Genomic DNA, 17,815 nt, shown 5'->3' with positions numbered 1-17,815 from the left:
GCGAAGCCTCCGGAGTAAAGAATGTGGTTCTCTTTGAAACGCAGGATTTCCTCGTGCCTTTCAGGTCTAGCCCTTACCTTGGGTTATCGTTGCATGCATGAAGGTCCTTAGCTGATCGTTCTCTGAGATCGTGCTGGTTTTCTGAGCACAGCCCTGCCTCCCCAGTGCCTTTAAACCTAGCGAAACCTTAAACAACGACAGGATATCTCTGGTTCAGGCTGAACTTTTTTTCCTTTTTTTTGCTGCGGTTTGAATCCAAGGAACAGTATCGCTTGTAAACGGTCACATCGCCACGCACCCTTTCCATGTTACGAGTGTCTCTGAGTGGGAATAACATCGACAAATTTTCCTGCCAGAGCTCCAGATCTTTACCAGAGGACTCATGCAAGAACCAAGAACCTCCAGGGAACGCTCCGGGGTATCGCATTTTCCCGCTTAGTCCTTGCACGTGTATTTGCCGTCCCTCCTCTCGGGTTGCCACCTCTTCCTTGGCGCGGCCATCCGGTAAGAGAGCTCTCTCTGCAACGCTTGGTGGGGAGTGAACGGCAACTGAAAGGAAAAGCTCCTCGCGCGCACCCGTTTCGGCTGCCACCGCGCCGTGTCAGTAAGCGCCGGTGACCTGCGGAAGACGAACGTTGCTCCACGAGATGGAGGCAGGAGGCAGGAAGGCTGCAACGGCGCGGAGGGCGGCAGCTTGCCGCGACGGGGTGGGGGGGTAAGGTGGGGACGCCCCGGGGTGCGGTGCGGTTGAGCTCTCGCCCACTCGACGGGCAAGCGACCAACGTGGCCAGAGGCCAAGTATATCTGCACGCGCCCGAAGAGTTGCCAGGCTGGCCTGTGTGTTCTCTCCGTTTTGATTAATGTTTGTTAGATTTGGGCTCGCACCTTGCCCAGGGACACACCCAGCCCGGCGAACTGTTTCTGCCTCCCGGCAGGGGCGAGGAAGACTCACTGCATGGGGCTCACGAGCGCGGGGGCAGAGCCCGGAAAAGGGCACATCGCTTCTTCCAGGTGCCGCAAACCTTCTGTCACCTCTTACCCTGCGCAAAGCCTGAGCCAACCGAACCGACTGCTGGTGGATAATGATTATCCTGGGTCCAAACATGCCCTAGAGGGTAGGGGGGATGTTTCTCAATTTATTTTTTTTTTCCAGGAATGAGAAGAGATGAGCAATTTGGCATTTACTGTTGTCCAATTGCCTCTTCTAAGGGGGCTGGGAAATACTGTACAGACGGCACAAACTCAGAGGCCTGACCCTGGGGCTGCTGACACCCCCCCTGCCCCCCAAAATCGTCCATGAGGGGTTACGCAAAGGTGCTGAGCCAGGGGACCCCTCCTGGGGTGCACTCAGCACCTCCCGGGCCAGGACTTGTCAGTGTGGATCTGTGTCACGGGGTTGACTAGCCCTTTGAGGTGCCTTTTGGTTTTAAGCTTGCTTGTGTTTGCTCACACCTTTACCTGTCTCTCTTATTGAACTGCTTTGTTTTTTCACTATTAACCTTTCTCTGATTAAAATCCGTGGCTTCCAGAAGCACGTTTTCCCGCAGAAAGGATTTGGGGTGTCTGTTTGGCCCCATAGCAACGCAGAATCTTTGCTGTTGAGAATCCCTCGGCCAAACTGTCCTGCCCAGGTCATGTCGGGTGGGGGAAACGGCTCCCTGGTTTGCCAAGTGTCGGTGAATGCCTCGGCAGCTCGTTTTTCCCGTTGGCAGCTGAAAGTGAAACGCCGATCGGACCCATTAGCTCCCCAGGCTGTTGGAGTCCCGTAGACCCCCGTGTCCCCTGGCCAAACGATGTCCCCTACAACGAGGCAAAGCTGCTGCTTCAGCTTCTGCGTGCTTCGCTTCGTAGGAGACAGCAGCTGAATCGCAACCACCTTTTGGGAGCTCTTTGCAAGGAAAATCTGGCTCTGTGCGTTACTAACGGTGGGTCCGCAGCAGCGCGGCTGCTCTGTTTTTAAAGTGTCCCGTAGGAAAAAACGGTGCGACCCACCAAAGGATTTTGTTCTCGCTCCAGCACCGCCTGAGTTTGGTCTGCATTTACCGAGGCAAACCGGGACCGTTCCTAGAGCCTCCCGAGACAGGTTGCTTGGAAAATCATGTCGGAAAATAAACTTTATAGTCCTGTAGGTTTGTGGGAAGCATGCACCTTGCCTTCCCTGGGCTCTTGGGGGGTCCTTCACAAGAACCGACTGGCACAGGGGTTTGGAAATACGGGCTTGTATCTCACGCCGAAAGCTCTCCTGCCCAAACGTACGCTCAGCTTGTGGAAGCCACGGATGAAAATCAGCCCCGTCTGTTCTGTCCTGTTAAAATGACCCTTGTGATTTCTCTAGCACCAATCCGCTCGCTGCGAAACTGCACAGCATTATCGCAGATGAAGCATTTGAGTTTTACTGTAGCCAGTGCCACAAACAAATCAACCGCCTCGAGGATCTTTCTGCTCGCCTGAATGATCTTGAAATGAATAGGTAATTGGGCTTGTGTGTGGCCGTTTCAGTGTCGGGAATGATGTTCCGGAAGGGAAGACTCTCCTTGTCTCACACAGCTTTCTTTTGCCGGTGCGTTGTTTGATTCCTGGTTGCGAAAGGGGATGGAGGTGAGCCTCTCCGGGTGGTAAAGGCTGTAATAACATTACGGAGGGTGAGCAGAAGTTTCCTTTAATCGGAGCCACGGAGGCTGGCAGACGATGAGAGTCTTCCCTTCTGCTCCGGGCAGCCTCTTTGCATGTCCTGCTGAGTGGTGGGTGCTTCTCCACGCAGTCCTTGCGTGGGGCCGTGAAGCCGTAAGCTGACCGTGTACAGTATTTCTGTCACCGAGGAAAAGACCGCCAGGTCTCCTGGCCGATAATGCCCGGCGTGGGGGCACGCCTGAGTTCCTGGTTTAACCTGGGAGGTCAGGTACAGCCCGTCCTCCCGCTGCAGCAGTAACCTGAAGACAGCAGCTTGCTCTCTGTGGCTTGGGTCTTCTGTAGACGCTTGCTTTGCAGCAGGAAAATCTTGTTTCACCCAGTTTCAGCACCTGCCTGCCCGTCTGTGTGCCACCGCTACCCGGGTAGATGTGATAGACACCGGGACCTTTGTGTAAGACCTTCACGAGCTTTTGAATGTAACGTCTGAGGTCTACCAGCCAGCAGCTGGACTTGCCGATGTGACAAGCGGGGAGGGGTTTCTGTTTGCGTGTTTATTTTTTCAGCCCTGTTTGCACTGGGTGGAAGGATGGCGGCATTATTGATAATCATTCCCCTCGCATCTGGTGTGCTATTTCAAGCCCGGTTTTTGGTCACGCTCTTGGTCTTTATCTGTCCCTTACGGGGACAGTGGGACGTGGGACCTCTCCTGAGCTATATGGCTATGGGAAGAGAACTGGAAAACCAATAGGAGCTTGACCGTAATTTTTTTTTTTTTTTTAAGTGGAAAAAGTACCTCTCTCCCTCTTATCTTTCTCGGGCCCTTGGCAGTTGGAGGCTTTGAGGGTCAGGTTATGTAGTTATCAAGGAGAGTGCTGGACTTCTCTGGGTGCACCAGTAGCCTCACTCCATTTCAGGCTTTCTCCACCAAATTTACCTGCGAAGCTGAACTAACACTTCCGAGCCTCCTGCGATGGACGGGATTTCCAGAGGAGGCTTCCCCGTGCCATGGTGTCGCGGTGGGAATTCCACAGCCCCTTGGCCTCAGGGCGGGTAGGTTAGGATTCCTCCATCAGCGGTCGGGGTTTCCCGTGCATAAATTTGCTAGAAACTTCTCCCAAGCGCCGACCCGATGCAAAGGGGCATCTCCCACCCTTCCTGCGGTGAGGACGTAAGAGACGTCGCCGTGGCGCAGGCGGGACGTGGCAGGACCTGTTTGCTCCCAGCATGGCCAGTAACGGGAAGCCCTCGGTGCAGGGGACAAGCAGGCAAAGAGAAACCGGACCAAAATCTGGGCCAAGCAGCTTCGCGCCGCGCCTGCCAGGCGAAGCCTGAAGACACCCGCTCCGGAGGGATGAAGCCCAAGCCGCCACGGAACAGCCTCAATGCTAACGGCTGCCGGCGTACAGACAGCGTTTTACGCTTGGAATGAGGTGGGGAGCCTGCTTCCGACATCGGGGCACTGCTGCCCGCGGCACGGGAAGGCAGGGAAGAAATCAGCCAGGAGCTCGGGATGAACGAGCTTTGTAAAAGTACGTTTTGTTTTAGTGCCCTTGAAGCGGCGTTGGCGTGCTTCATCCCCTCCGGAGCGACCCGCAGGTGCCGGCGCTGCTTTCCAATAAGCTGTTTGCAGAGAAAAATTTTTTTTTTTTTCCTCCCTGCGGCGCTGGAGAAGTACGTGACTCCTCAGAATTGCTGGCAAACACGAGGGCCTGACCTCCCCTCCTCGGGCGGGTGCCGAGCGTCCTTGAAGCCCAGCCAGCAGCGGCTCTTGCGAGCTTGGAAATTCGGGATTTGAGGATGCACTTCTGACACGAGGGCTGGTAACCCTGACAACAGCCCCTGGTTGGTCATTGTTGTGGTGTTTTTTTAAAAAAAAGAAAATTGTCCCGAGCTATTTTAATTCCTCCTTCTAAGAACTAATGGAATTGTTGCAGCTCTAGGCAGGAATGGACTCCCAGATGATTTTATTTATTTATTTTTTTCCTTTAAACTGGGCTAAGCACCAGGGAATGCAATAGCTGCTCCTCCGCTCGGGCTGGAGCCGCGTTTGTTGCCATTGGTCCGTGATGATTTGCTCTCAGTGATGTGTCCCAGCGGCATCTGTTTGACAACGGCGTGCGTTTGGGTGGCAGATGAGGAGCGAGATCCAAACCCCGGCTCGCTTCACCAGCACGCGGCTGCGTCGATCACGACCGAAGGACTGGAAGGAACGCGTTAGCAAGTAGCCGTTTCTGAAAAAGGCTTTTTTTGTCCTCAACGGGGAGAGCCCGCGGCCCCGTCCCGAGGGGCAGGGTAACGCAGACCTTGGCTGTTCGTACCGTGGGTCACGCTGAGCGTTAGCTAAACCCTGACCGCTGTGGTATGGTGGCAGCTGGCTCGGGCACGTACGGAGCCGGGGTGTGCGACCTCCCTCAGTTAGCTGTGCGAAGGAGAGCTCGTACCCGTCCCCAGCGATTAGAACAGTGCCCGCGCTTCAAATCCAGAAAGGGACACGATCAGCAGCTCCTAAAATCTCTGAGCTACGGTCAGGCAGCAATTCCCTGGCGATCCGGAGCCTAACAGCGGGAATAGTCTTTGCGAGTAGCGCACACCAGCGTGCAGCGGGATGGAAACGCCCGTTTGCAGGCAGGAGGTGCCCGTTTGCAGGCAGGAGGTGCCCGTTTGCAGGCAGGAGGTTCACCCTGTCCCCCAGCCACCGGGCAGGGAGCTCCCAGGGGGACGGCCGGGGTGCCGCGGGGTGCAGGAGATGCAGCTCGCTCTGCCGTCGGCCGAACCCCACCAAACTCCCTGCTATTATTAGCCCTTTCCTTGGGGATCAGCTTTCAGGACAGGGATCAACCGGTGAGAGGATACCATTGCTGGAAGCAGTGAGGTTTTCTGCGACGTTACTCCCTTTGGGTCGTTATCGACGGGTTGTTAAATACGCGAGCGGTTTCCTCGCCTGCCTTTCACCGGGGTGGCCGGGCCGTGCGGGTGGTGCATGCGGCGTGGGCGCTCCCCTGCCATAGCAAAGGATGTGCCCCGGCGCGCTTGCAGTTTCCTGTTTCCCTCGCTCTCCGCTGTCAGCTTTCCTAACTCTTTCCTGTTTTTTCTTCGTTTTGCAGTCCGAATAAAAGACTCTCAAGCAAGAAGGTGGCAAGGTAAGCTCGTGCTCGTCTGACTGCTCGATGAGAGGGGTGCCTGAACCAGCTGCCAGGCCCGCGGAGGGAAGAAGTTTGCAGTGCGTTGTACTTCTGGACGCGTCGCGTAGCGCTGGGGAAGAACGGGTTTAATTCTGATACGCTTTGCGATAGCCGTTTGTCTGAAATGGGGATTCCTCGCTCGTGCACGCAGCTGGAGGCTGGCACCGACCTGGTGGTTTTCCAGGACAGAAGTAGGGGTGCTGCCCCCCCCCCCCGTGCCCTAGCAGGGGGCCTGTGGAGCGGGGAAGGAGGCTCTGGAAGGGCGTTTTCCTCCGGACTGCTTGGCTGGGCTGTCTCCTCGCCAGTGTCACCGTGGTGGGCCTACTAGAGAGACTTTAGAAGACCGGAGCCGTCAGTACACCCACTTGGAGAGATTTCTCCAGCCCCCTAAAAACCCCGGCAGCCTCAGACAACTCTCTTGGTTCGGTTTTACTTCGCTTGACTTTGCTGGAGCCGCTCAAATATGATCGGTCAGGGGCTTTGGGGAGTTCCTGGGGGTGGCTGCAGGTCACCCCACCCTGGGGTTTTAACGCCGTGCTGCTTCTGTCCTGTGGGACCGTCCCACGCAGTGCCAGTCACCCTTTCCTCGTGGGCATTTTTCTGCCATTTTATCCCTGCCGGAAAACCGGCAGAATTCTCTCTGAACGGCTCGGGCAGAAGGTCCATCCCCTCTCAATGAAACCTGGTGCTCCCTTTTCCTTTCCCAGCTTCCCCATCCCTCCTGTTCCCGTGCCGTCATGCTTTTAAGAATATACCGAGCCTTATCTTAGCTGTCCTGCCTGCTTTTGCCCCGCTCGGGAGGCAGGTTGGCGTCTGCCGTTGTTGGGTTTCTCTTTGCTCGTTTCCGAGCGGGGCAGGGGTGCTGCAGAGGAATAGGCATCTCGATTTGAGCGATGCTCGTACCCCTGCGCCCCGGCACTCGGTCTGCTCCCCACGCTGACCCGAGCAGGTTCTGTACGCCTCTCCCTCCCGGCTGTGCTCTCACACCTTTCCTCTCTCCGTTTTTCCTGCGGTCAGCAAGTCTCCCCTGGCACAATTTCCCCTCCTGGCGAGGAAGCGGGTCCTTGATAATACATTTCCTAGTTCCGGTTATCTTACTTTCTAGATCTTTGTTAAAAACACTGGCAGGAAAGGAGGTTGAAGGGAGCAGCCCGTCCCCAGGTTTCCTGTTTTAGGACTAGTTTTTGTCCCGCGTCTGGCAGAGTGGATTTGGGAAGGATTTGAGTTAGACTCCTGGGAATGGAGATGCTCTGTCTTACGGGGGGACGGAGCCCTCCTGCCCCTTTGCGTTCGCAAGATGCTTTTTCGAGACTGAGACTCGTGCGCTCGGGTTAATTCAAGAGCAGTCGAGTTTAGTTTGTGCTGACGACAGAGGTAACAGCGTTTTGCTGCAGTGTAGAGCCGGATCCTTAGGATCAACCCAAAGAAAGCCCTTTGTTGCAAATACTGTAATTACTGAAGAATTCCAAAACATTTGCTTTTAGGAAATTGGTTTTATTTTGGTAAGAGCTCTTTCCTGATTTTTTGTTATCTGGGTTCTCCTTGTGCCAAGAAATCTCAGCTGCTTAGGCCCTGCTGTGCTTGGCATGATTTAAATGACAAATGTGCCTGAGACTTTAGAATCTAAATATATACTCAGGGTGAGGATGCAAAATAAGGCTGGTGCTCAGCTGCGGTCTCTTCGGTAAATGCCAGTTATGCTTCGTGAATATTTGCATGAGCATATTGCGTAGCAGGGTGAATTTGAGAGCCCGCGTTACGAATTCCTGGGAAAACTGAGGTTCAAAGAGACCTCTGCGGTTTTCTCATTCACCTCCCCGCTCAAAGCAGCGCCGGCTTCGAAGGGTAGATCGGGCTGCTCCTCGTTGGTGTTGCGGTGGGAGAGCAGAGAGGTCTCCTCCAGGTTCACCCGCAGAGCTGGACTACAACCACCCCTCCCCGGGGCAATAGCGGTTTCTGGTGCCACGAGCCGACGGACGCAATGGGCAGCGATTACGCGCGGATCGGCCCCTCCGGGGGGTGTTCTGGGCAGCGTCCTTTGGATCGACGCAGAGCCCTGGGCACCCACGTCACGAGGCCTCGTTAATGATTAGCTCGTTGTCCCGGCCGGTGCGGGGAGGTGGGCTGGGGTGTTTCACGACAGCTTCAGGGTTGGGGTTTGGGGTTTTTTTTTTTTGCCTCCCCTCCCTCTCCTTACACCTGCTGCCCCCCACTTCTTACTAACCTTGTCAGCGACTAGAGCGGAGTACTCTGTCCTTTGCTGGATGACACGTGGCCTCGCTACGTTCGTAAAGAAAGAAAGTGAAAAGAGTGAGCTCTTATCTCTTCCCATTCCAAAGAGCAAGAACAAACGATCATAGTATGAAGTCCCAGCAGCACGCGTCCACGTCTGTGCTTCCCTGGCCGGCCACGTTTGTTCGGCCGGTCAGCACCCACCCGCTCAGCCCTGTTATCCGGGCGCACCGCGACGGTGAGCTTCGTTGCTTGGTGGAGCTGGTGATGGTGAGAAGGGACCCGGCCCGCGCCGTCCTTCGCTGTAAATCCTGCAGCCCAGGAAGGATCGGTGCCGTTAAATCCACTTGGAAAAGGAGGCGGCAGCTGAGAAGGGGAGAGAGGGGACCGCGTCCTGCAATAGCGGGTGTCGTCTGCAATCGCCATGTCCTGCGATGGTCTCCCTAATGCTCATGTTGCTGTGGGTTGGGGTGGTTTGTCTCTGTTATAGACAGTTGCATCAGACGAGCGCGTTGTCCGCGGGGGCGATGGAGGAGTCTTACCGGGATACGCTGGAGTGCGCAGAAGAGGACATCACGGACAAGGTAAGAGCGGTGCTGCGTGTTACCCTGGAGCCGGCGGTGGCTCGCGGTGCTCTGAGGTCCCCAGGCAGGAGTTCGGCTGAAGTTAGGCAGTGGGACGTAGGAAGCCCTCCGCATCCAGGGGATGGCTCGGGCGGAACGGCGCCGGTGCCTTCTCCCGGGGACGGAGGTGTGCTGCCCCGCTTGCAGCGAGCGTGGCTTCCCCCCCAGCTCGGCGGGACGGGGGGTATAGCTGTTCGCGGGCTGTGTTTTCACTTCTGCTTCGCCTAATAAGATGTTCTCAAATTCTGCTTTGCTGAGATGAGCAAACGTGCCTGATGTGAAACAAGGACTTCCTTTCCTTGGCACGCTTTTGCCATCGCTGCTCGCGCCGCGAGGACGTAAAGCTGATTTTGTGCTGGTCCTGTTGGGTTTTACTGGGGTGTTATGAGAAAAGGATTATAGGGCAAGATGGGAGTGGGGCAGGAGCACAAGAAAGGTTTTGTTTCAGCCCCTCTGGCTAAAAATAGCTAAGGGAAAGCAGGGAAGTTAAAGATGGGTGAGTTGTGGCTTGTGTAAACATTTGCTGCGGTCCCGAAACTCCTTGAAAATGGCTTTTTAATTCTGGAATCACAAACAGAGAGCTGCGTGGAGCATCACGTGAAAGAACTACCTATGCGTGTGGCTGCACTCGGGTGTCATTATCATGCTTAGAAGACCTTTAAAAAAAATAATTAAACATCAATATTTTTCCAACTCTGAAAGTGGAATAAAACACTCACGTTCCTGAAGGCACCCGGCTTGGGAAACTGTGTACGCACTTCTGGGAAAGGCCTTGTGTCTCTGCGTGGGGTTTTTTTTTTTTTAATGCCCTTGCATGTCACCTGCCCTTCTCCCCAGAGCGACGGTTCGGGTTTTGCAGACACGCTCCTAATTGCCTCTCTTACGTGATTCTTCTTGCGTGGGTATAAATGGGGTTTTGGGGGACTGCGAGCTCTGTTCCCCACCCACCCGCACTCCTGCTCGGTGGGAAGCAGAGGGGCACTCCCGGCCCCCTTCGCACTAGTTTAGGTAAAGTGAATGAAAACGCAAATACAGCTGAAATAAGCCCCGTATAGGTACAAGGAGAAAACGCTCATCCCTGATCCTTCCCCACCAGCTAGCATCGTTTGCTCCTACGTGACTTTATTTACGCGTAGCCGTGAATCCTTCAGTCCCGTTTCAGGCGGCGGGTGGTTATCCCCAGCCTTGGACGTTGCAGAGCTCCGCTGATCCAGGTCTTTCTCTCTAGATCTCCACGTAGAATATCGTGAAGGGTGTAAAGAAAAGAGAGTAAAGTGTTTGGCCCTGGATTGGTACATGAGAGACATCCAAAACCGAGAAAAAAAGGATGTAAAGGGATGTTTGAAAAGGCTGCTTTAAATAAAGGCGTGATTCCAGTGGCAACATCCATTTTTAAGTAGCGAGCCCCTGCAGCTCAGGCTGCCTTGTGCGGTGCAGAGCGGGATGCAGGTAGTGCCGGTCGGGGCGACCAGCTCTGAGCGGATGCGACAAACCGAGGAAGCCCCAAAGCGAGCGGAGAGCGCCTGCACGGTGCGCTGGGGGTGGCGGGAGTCGCACCGGCACTCGGCGCCCCTTTGCCGGCGGGTTTGAACGCGGGCGGCTGATCCTCCCCTCTCCCATCGCACAGGTCGTCTTTCTGGAGAAGCGGGTGACGGAGCTGGAGAAGGACACGGCCGCTAACGGCGAGCAGCACAGTCGCCTCAAGCAGGAAAACCTGCAGCTCGTGCACAGGTAAGGGAGCCCGGCTTGCGCAGAACGTGGCTTAGCATCGCCTGCGGTGCCTTTCCTTCCCCCCCTCCGTGTGCTGCCGCACCTTTCCCACAAGCCGCCTGCCTGCGGGCAGGAGCTGCCAGAGCGTGCGGGGTAAGGAGGCAGCGGGAGAGGAGGGAGACGGACAGAAAATAGCAGGAAAGCTTCGCAGCTCTGCCCTCGCCGATCCGATCCCGCCCTGGCAAGAGGGCGGCCGCGGTTAAATCCGGCCAGGGTTCGGGCTGCCCTCTCCTCCGTGGGATCGGGGCATCCTGCGCATGTTTTTCTGGGTCTCAGCAAACAGCTTGCAGCTCAGCCGGGACAAACAGCCCACCTCCTGGCAATGCTGCCAGCCTGCACCTCTCTCCTTCGCTATATTCTGCATGTAACTATGATAGTGCTTTTTAGGTTTTTGTTGGTTTGTTGGGTTTTTTTTAACGTGTTTCCTCACCTGCCATGTGTCCTGGTTCCCCATCCCGAAAGGTCTCTGTGGAGCTCTGGAGCTCCAGGGTTGGCTCACAGGACCGCAGGGGAGTTGTGCTTCTTGGAAAGCTTGGAAATACTTCACACTCGCTCTGTGCGGACTCTTTCTGGCCCTTATTTCACCCATTAGGTGTGGGCGGAAGGTACAGCAGGGTCCCTACTACCCACCTTTACCCAGCCAGCCTTGATCCTGCTGCTTTCGGATCCTGGCTGGGGCGTAGCCCTTGGGATCCCATTTGATGTAATCGCTGTCTTTACTAATCTGGCAGGCTTCTCTCTTCCGGCAGCGTATTTACCCTCGGCAGATAAACCCAGCAGGAGTTTATCTATAGGGCTGTAAGACTGTTAAGTAACAATCGTGTCAGGGAACATTCAAACAAAGGTTTCTCTAAGCCCTGATAAACTTTGCAGCGAGGGAAATGTTTTCACTTTAGCGGCTTGGCCCAGAAGCGTCAGTCAGCTTTTCATCAAGCAAAGCCCCGAGTGTACTCGTTGCTGGTTGAAGAATAGGTTCGTCTGGCAAAAGCCTTCCCCGCCTGTGCCAAGCGATTGCATAAACTCCAGCACACCGGCCTCCTGCCGAACCTCGGCTCTCGGAGCGCTGCTGGGTCTGGGTGACGGCGTGCTGCTGGGTCTGGGTGACGGTGTGCTGCTGGGTCTGGGTGACGGTGTGCTGCTGGGTCTGGATGACGGTGTGCTGCTGGGTCTGGGTGACGGTGTGCTGCTGGGTCTGGGGCTGCTGGGTCTGGGTGACGGTGTGCTGCTGGGTCTGGGTGACGGTGTGCTGCTGGGTCTGGGTGACGGTGTGCTGCTGGGTCTGGGTGACGGTGTGCTGCTGGGTCTGGGTGACGGCGTGCTGCTGGGTCTGGGTGACGGCGTGCTGCTGGGTTTGGGTGACGGTGTGCTGCTGGGTTTGGGTGACGGTGTGCTGCTGGGTTTGGGTGATGTACTGCAGCAGAGGGGCTCGGGCTACCTCTGCCCTGTCTGAGCAAACCCGGCTGCTGCCTGCGCTGTGACGGTCTCAGGACCGCGTGGAAATTGCTGTGATGCTGGCACACAGAGGAATCTCACCTGCAGGTCCCCTAGTTTTTGTTGAGGAAAATGGGGGAGTGAAAAGGAGGAGGACTGGGATGAGATTCTGATGAAGTAGCTTGTTCTGGGAGATGCTGTGACCCACGGGCCGTGTTATAAAATGATTACTGCGCTTGCACCCTCACCTCCCCCCCTTGCCAGCCTCCCTCTTAAAAAGAGTTTTGATGCAGCCTGGAGACTTAAAAAACTAGACAGAGGCAACACCAGCGTGTACCACCTGGCGTGTTTTATTTGAACGTCGTGTTGGTCAGCAGTAGTGTCCTCGGGGATTTCATGGTGTCCCCACTGCGTCTGCTGGGGCGAAGGGAACTTCTTCTGGGGGGTGGGGGGAAGGCTGGAAGAGAGTCTGATCCCTCCCTCGGGATGGCAGCGTGCCGAACGGTTAATCCTCTCTCTCTCTCCTCTCTGCAGAGCGAACGCTCTCGAGGAACAGCTGAAGGAGCAGGAGCTGAGAGCCGACCAAACACTCCTGGAGGAGATCAAGAAGCAGAGGGAGCTGCTGAGCAAAATGGAGAGGGAGAAGAGCATTGAGATTGAGAACCTGCAGGCCAGGTGGGGCTGGGGCAGGGCTGGGTGGTGGCAGGTCTCCGTACGCGCTGGAGTACGTGTACAGACTGACGCTTTGCCACCGCAGCCTTTGGGGAGACGAAGAGCAGTAGACGGTTTAGCTTGGTTAAATGGGTAACTAAAGTCGTTATAAACCCTGAGTTTTGGCTACTTCTCCTACCTCCGTTCCAAAATCAAGCCCCTCTGTGAACCTAGTCTCAGTCTCTTTATTAGGATTTCCCTGACGCGATTTAAATTTAGCTTACATTCCCCATCCGTGGGCCTGCCCCACAGTACGGGAATGAAGCGGTGGTTTGTTAGCGCTCGCTCCTGTGAGTGACCGATGGAAGTACCTTGGATGCTCGGATGTTTTCCACCTTCCTGGCAACAGGCAAATGCCTGGGAAGGAAGCGCTGTCAGACAGGCAGCGTCCCAGGTGCTTCACGCTGCCTGGTGGTTTCCAAAGGAAAAAGTGATGTGGGAGAGGTTTCGTTTATTTGACAGCTTTTTGATGGGGTATTTCTTGCTATTTCTCCTGTTGTTCAACCCTTGCAGTAAATGAAAGATGAAGGCAGTGGGGGTTTTTTACCGGGCTTGTAGTAGGACAGTTACCGTGACAAACGGACGTTACTTTACCTGGAGAATGCAAAGGTGAAGCTCTCCCTGAACCCCCCCGTGACTCAGCCCAGGCAACGTGTCGGCTTTGTGGTGCCTACTGCTGAGGCCGCCCCGTCATGAAGCCCTTGGTCTGAAGAATAGCGTTGGACCTGCTTGAGGAGGGCATGGCTCTGGACAGCAGGCTCGCCAGAAGTCCTGTGGATCCTCCCCCTCCTATTTTGTCCTCTAGGAATAGAAATAGTGGAAGACTCAGGGTTTGCTTTGAGAAGATCAATCACTGCTGGCTTGCCTTCAGCAGGTTTAACATTCCTAGTGATGTTTCAAGCGAGTCTCCCGCACTTGGGATGCTTGGGTGAGTTTCTTACACGTCTCTCTACTGTTGCAGGCTGCAGCAACTGGACGACGAGAACAGCGAGCTGAGATCCTGCGTCCCTTGTTTAAAAGCCAACATTGAGAGGCTTGAGGAGGTGAGGACCGTGTGTGCTTGGGGTGCCCAAGCCAGAGCTGTGTTTCTGGCTTCTCACGTGGCCGGAGCTGAAATTTGCCTTTACGCGAAGGTCCTATGTGAGATCCGTTTAACGTAACGACCGAGTCGGCTTCTTCCACCTCCCAGTCCCTGCAGACCTCGCCTCGGACCAGAGTTATCCCACACCGCTATCCGTGCAAGTTCCCAGTGCTCGGCTCGGGAGCCGGGATTAACAAAACCCCCGATAAATCTCTCTGTGACGGTGCAGCCTGGGGAAGCAGAGCCGCGGGCGTGCAGCGAGGGCAGCCCTGTCCCTGTCCCTGTCCTGGGTGCTCAGGAGGGGACTCGTGCCCTCTTGTGGAAGCTGGTCCCCATCCCCAGCAGGACAGTCCGCTGCAAGGGAGGAAGAGGAGCAGGAATGCTTCATCTCCGCATCCTCTCCCGGGCGGATTTACGTGGGATTTGCACACTGAGTCTTCAAAGTGCCGTGTTATCTCCCAGATCCTCTCCCCTTTGTGCCCTGCTCGGGATTCAAGGCCACGCGGCTGCTGGCAGGGCCGGGGTGGGAGCTGGCCGAGGCGCCGCGGTCTCTGTGGGGCTTGAGAAGATCCTCATTTTTGGATAGAATGTGGATTACAGATGTAACATCTGGTACAAAGGCTGCGTTTTGTTTCTGTTCAAGCTTGTGGCAGATGTAAGATTAAAATTTAAGTGAAATCAAACCTCTCTGCCCAGCTGAAGGCCTTCAGGCGTTTCATCCTCTCCCAGTCTTCGTGCCTGCGGGAGAGCGCTGCGGCTCCGTCCCTGCCCGACGCGGCCACGATGAAGTGGTCTTGTCCGCCGAGACCTCGTAAGCGCAGTGCATTGAGGCTGGGGGTAGGAAAACCACGGTGGGTCCGAGGATAAATTTCCTGTCGAGGTGCGTTCAGCCACACAAAGCTGGTTTGGATCCTTAATCTCTCTGCAGAGCAGAGCTGCTTTTTTTTCCCCCCACAGTTAATGGGATTAACGAAGAGGGAGAGGTGCAGTTGCCGAGGCGAGAAGCTGCTGATGAGCTGCTATCTTCTCAGTTGTTTGAAATCGAGATTTTGTTGTCAGCGTTGCTTTTCCTGCTGGCGCGGTGCTCCTGGCGCTCTGCTCCGCGGAGCAGGACACCCAGGCCCAGCAGCCGGAGCTTCCCCTCGGAGCTGCCCCTCGCCTCTTTGCGGCACGGGCCATCCAGCTCCTGGTTTTGTGGCATTTTGGGCTTCATGAAAACCAAAACCTTCCTTGCGGGGAGAGCCAGGCTGGAAGCTGTGAGCCTGGGGAGGACTTGAACTGGGCATAGGCAGAAGGGTGCTGCTGGAGAGGGAAGCGTCCTGCGCAGGGACGTTGGCATCACCGTGACGAGCTTTACCTGCTGTAAACATTCCGTCAGGGCTTTGGGTGTAAGAAGGGGACAGAGTGGGAGAGCTGGGCTGTATGGTTTACGTCCCGGCTTGAATTGATCGTATTCCTTCTTGGGTCAGTCCTCAATTAAGTTCTTTCATATCTGAAACCAAGAATGAGCACCCCCACAGTGACGTAAGATCGTGGGTTCCTGGCTTTTCTGAAGTTCAGAACTAAGGAGCTTTGTGATTTTAATGTCTCTTCTTGGCCTCTGGCCTCTGTGCTGGGCCCCCATCCTGCCCAAGCCGTGTCCCACCCCAGCACCGTGCTGCCCAGAAAGCTTCACGAGTGCAGACGCTTGCCTGCGTGCCTTTATTCTTGAGTCATCCCTCATTGCCTCTCTCTTAGCGGTGCTATTTTGGCTCTTCTTGCTGCTGCCAAAGCACTCCGGGCTCTGAAGCCCACAGACGGCAAATGAAATCCCAGCAGGCAGAGCATCCAAATGCGTCAGCGAGAAGAGCCGTCCCCGCGGTGCTCAGCGTGCACCGTGTCCTTGAGCGAGCGGGAAGAGCCCTGGCAGCGCCGAAGGAAGACGGGCCCTGTGACTATCGCCTTTCGTGTCGTTACAGGAGAAGCAGAAGCTGCTGGACGAGATCGAAGACCTCACTGTGCAGCTTGCGGAGGAGCAGGAGAAAAAGAGGAAGATGGGGGACAAGCTGAGTCAGGAGAGGCACCAGTTTCAGAAGGAGAAGGAGTCGACGCAGGAGGTAAGTAGAGTCGGGGCTGCCTGCCACAGCCCCCAGATTAGGGCTATGTGGGCAAGCTGGCCTTGGCAGCCTCTCCAAAAATAGATACAATCGGAGCATTTAGTCCTGCCTGGGCAGAGAAAGGTAGTATAGCTATAAAACATCTGTCGCTTTTGCCCACATTAAAATTCAACGTCTGCAAACCCAGTGGGGCTGTGCCACCCTGGCCCCTTCCCGTGGGGCCCTTTCCTGTCCCGCCTGGAAGGAGCGGTGGCAGAAGCGCGGTGGCGATGGCACGTGGAGCCAGCAGGCGTTAGCGGGCGGGAGGGGAGGGCTGCCAGGCCGCTGGGCACAGAAAACGCTGCCAGCTCCTGCGGGCTTGGGGGCAGAAACGCAGCCCCCCCCCCTCCGGCCCCTTCTAGGTGTCTGCGTGGTCCGTAATTCCAGCTGGAGGCTCAAGCAGGGCTTGCTGCTGTGGTAGAAAAGGAGCTTTGGCCCTCAAAGTGGAAATTATTGTCATTTTGGCGATGCTGAGAGCACTCGGGTGAGATGGGGATGCCCGGCGCTGTGGCAGGAGGGAGCTGCCCGAGCAGGTGCCCGTGTTGCTGGGGGAGTGTCTGTCTGCTGCTGCAGACCCAAAGCCAGCATCTGTGGTGCTCCAACAGAGTCCTCCCAGGGCTGCTCTCGCGTATTTAAGTAGCTCCCCCTCTCCTGGTCATTAGAGGCATGGGGGAGGAAGGGGAAAGCCACACGCGCCCCCCAGAAAGGGTCCGTTAACCCTGCGATCGGTGGGCGTGCTCCCAGCCCATCCGTCACACCAGCCGCGACCAGTGCGAGCTGTCGGACTTGCAGAGGATGCGACGCTCAGTTGTCCCCTGTCCTTCTGCTGCAGCTCATTGAGGACCTCAGGAAGCAGCTTGAGCACTTGCAACTCTTCAAACTGGAAGCTGAGCAGCGAAGAGGCAGGAGCAGCAGCATGGGGCTCCAGGAGTACAACAGCAGGACGCGGGAGACGGAGCTGGAGCAGGAGATCAAGCAGCTCAAGCAGGTACACGGGGCTGGGCAGGGAGGGAAGCGTCTCGGCTGCTCGGTCTGCAAAAGGCAACGCCGATTCCCTGACACCGAGGAGTGGTCAGTGGGTGCCCGGGGGCTCCCTCCTGAGGAGCTGACGGTGGATCTGGCAGCCCCCAGGAAAGGTTGGCTCCTTCCTCTGAAGGACAGCACGTGCACTCGAGCCCCTCTCTCTGCTGTATCCCCTGGATCTCCCCAGCACATCCCACGTTTCCACTGGTTCTCCAGACTCTGACAAATCGGTCAGGAGACAGAGTGCTGTTCCCAGCGCTGTGTGAGCCGCTGGCTAGGATGAAAGCCGCTGTCTTCCCTGGCCGGTTCTGCTCTGAGGGCACCACGCGCTTCAGTAGCATCTGATGTTTGTCTGTTGTGAACAGGATAACAGGAACCTGAAGGAACAGAACGATGAACTGAACGGGCAGATCATTAACTTGAGCATCCAGGGAGCCAAGAACCTCTTCTCCGCCTCCTTCTCTGAATCCCTGGCAGCGGAGATCAGCTCAGTCTCCAGAGACGAGGTACGTGCCACGGGGTACTGCTTACCTCAAACCGCATCTTCCCGAGGTGTCCGGTGCATCTCCTCTCCTCTTGGCCAACCGAGGGCCTGGCAGGAGCTGATGTGGCCCTCTCTGTGGTGCAGCTCGCCCCCAAAATTCCCTTGAAAGCTGTCGGGAGCAAAGAAATACTGACGTGACTATTTGAAGAGCTTGCAGGACTTACCGTGCCTGCCAGCGCTCCTTCCTGGGAATCCCTTCCGATTCGCTGGCACCGGCAGCTCCGCTTTGCCTGCCCTGTGACTGCCTTCCTCTTCCTGGGACAGACCAGCGAGCACAGGGTCGGTCTGTCTGTCTGTCCGCAGCCAGCTTAAAACCCCGGGGAGCTGGGGGATCTACCCTGGAGATCTTGGCTTCTCTGGCGCGTGCTTCTCCCTGCTCCCTGGCTGTACCCCGGCTGCTGGTGTGCGAGCTTGCGTAAGCATCAGAAGTAAATCTTTCAGACCCCCAAGGA

At 56.2% G+C, this 17,815-nt stretch overlaps 1 protein-coding gene across 9 annotated transcripts in view; it reads left to right on the top strand.

The window, feature by feature from the left end:
• The window catches only part of RAB11FIP3 (RAB11 family interacting protein 3), a 77,035-nt gene that overhangs the window by 56,270 nt on the left and 2,950 nt on the right, over window positions 1-17,815 (top strand). For 5 of the 9 annotated variants that reach the window (XM_075767132.1, XM_075767135.1, XM_075767137.1 and 2 more), the window contains 9 exons: window positions 2,336-2,470; window positions 5,736-5,771; window positions 8,536-8,629; window positions 10,296-10,399; window positions 12,404-12,544; window positions 13,542-13,623; window positions 15,620-15,757; window positions 16,629-16,784; window positions 17,185-17,325. In XM_075767132.1, coding sequence (XP_075623247.1) covers window positions 2,336-2,470; window positions 5,736-5,771; window positions 8,536-8,629; window positions 10,296-10,399; window positions 12,404-12,544; window positions 13,542-13,623; window positions 15,620-15,757; window positions 16,629-16,784; window positions 17,185-17,325 — 1,027 coding nt within the window. The remainder of the gene's footprint in view (window positions 1-2,335; window positions 2,471-5,735; window positions 5,772-8,535; window positions 8,630-10,295; window positions 10,400-12,403; window positions 12,545-13,541; window positions 13,624-15,619; window positions 15,758-16,628; window positions 16,785-17,184; window positions 17,326-17,815) is intronic. The other 4 variants (XM_075767133.1, XM_075767139.1, XM_075767138.1 and 1 more) reach the window with 2 other exon arrangements.

This window comes from Balearica regulorum, chromosome 15 (assembly GCF_011004875.1).
Source record: "Balearica regulorum gibbericeps isolate bBalReg1 chromosome 15, bBalReg1.pri, whole genome shotgun sequence".
In the NCBI taxonomy this organism is placed as follows: Eukaryota; Metazoa; Chordata; class Aves; order Gruiformes; family Gruidae; genus Balearica; species Balearica regulorum.
This window is presented reverse-complemented; position numbering and strand designations above follow the sequence as displayed.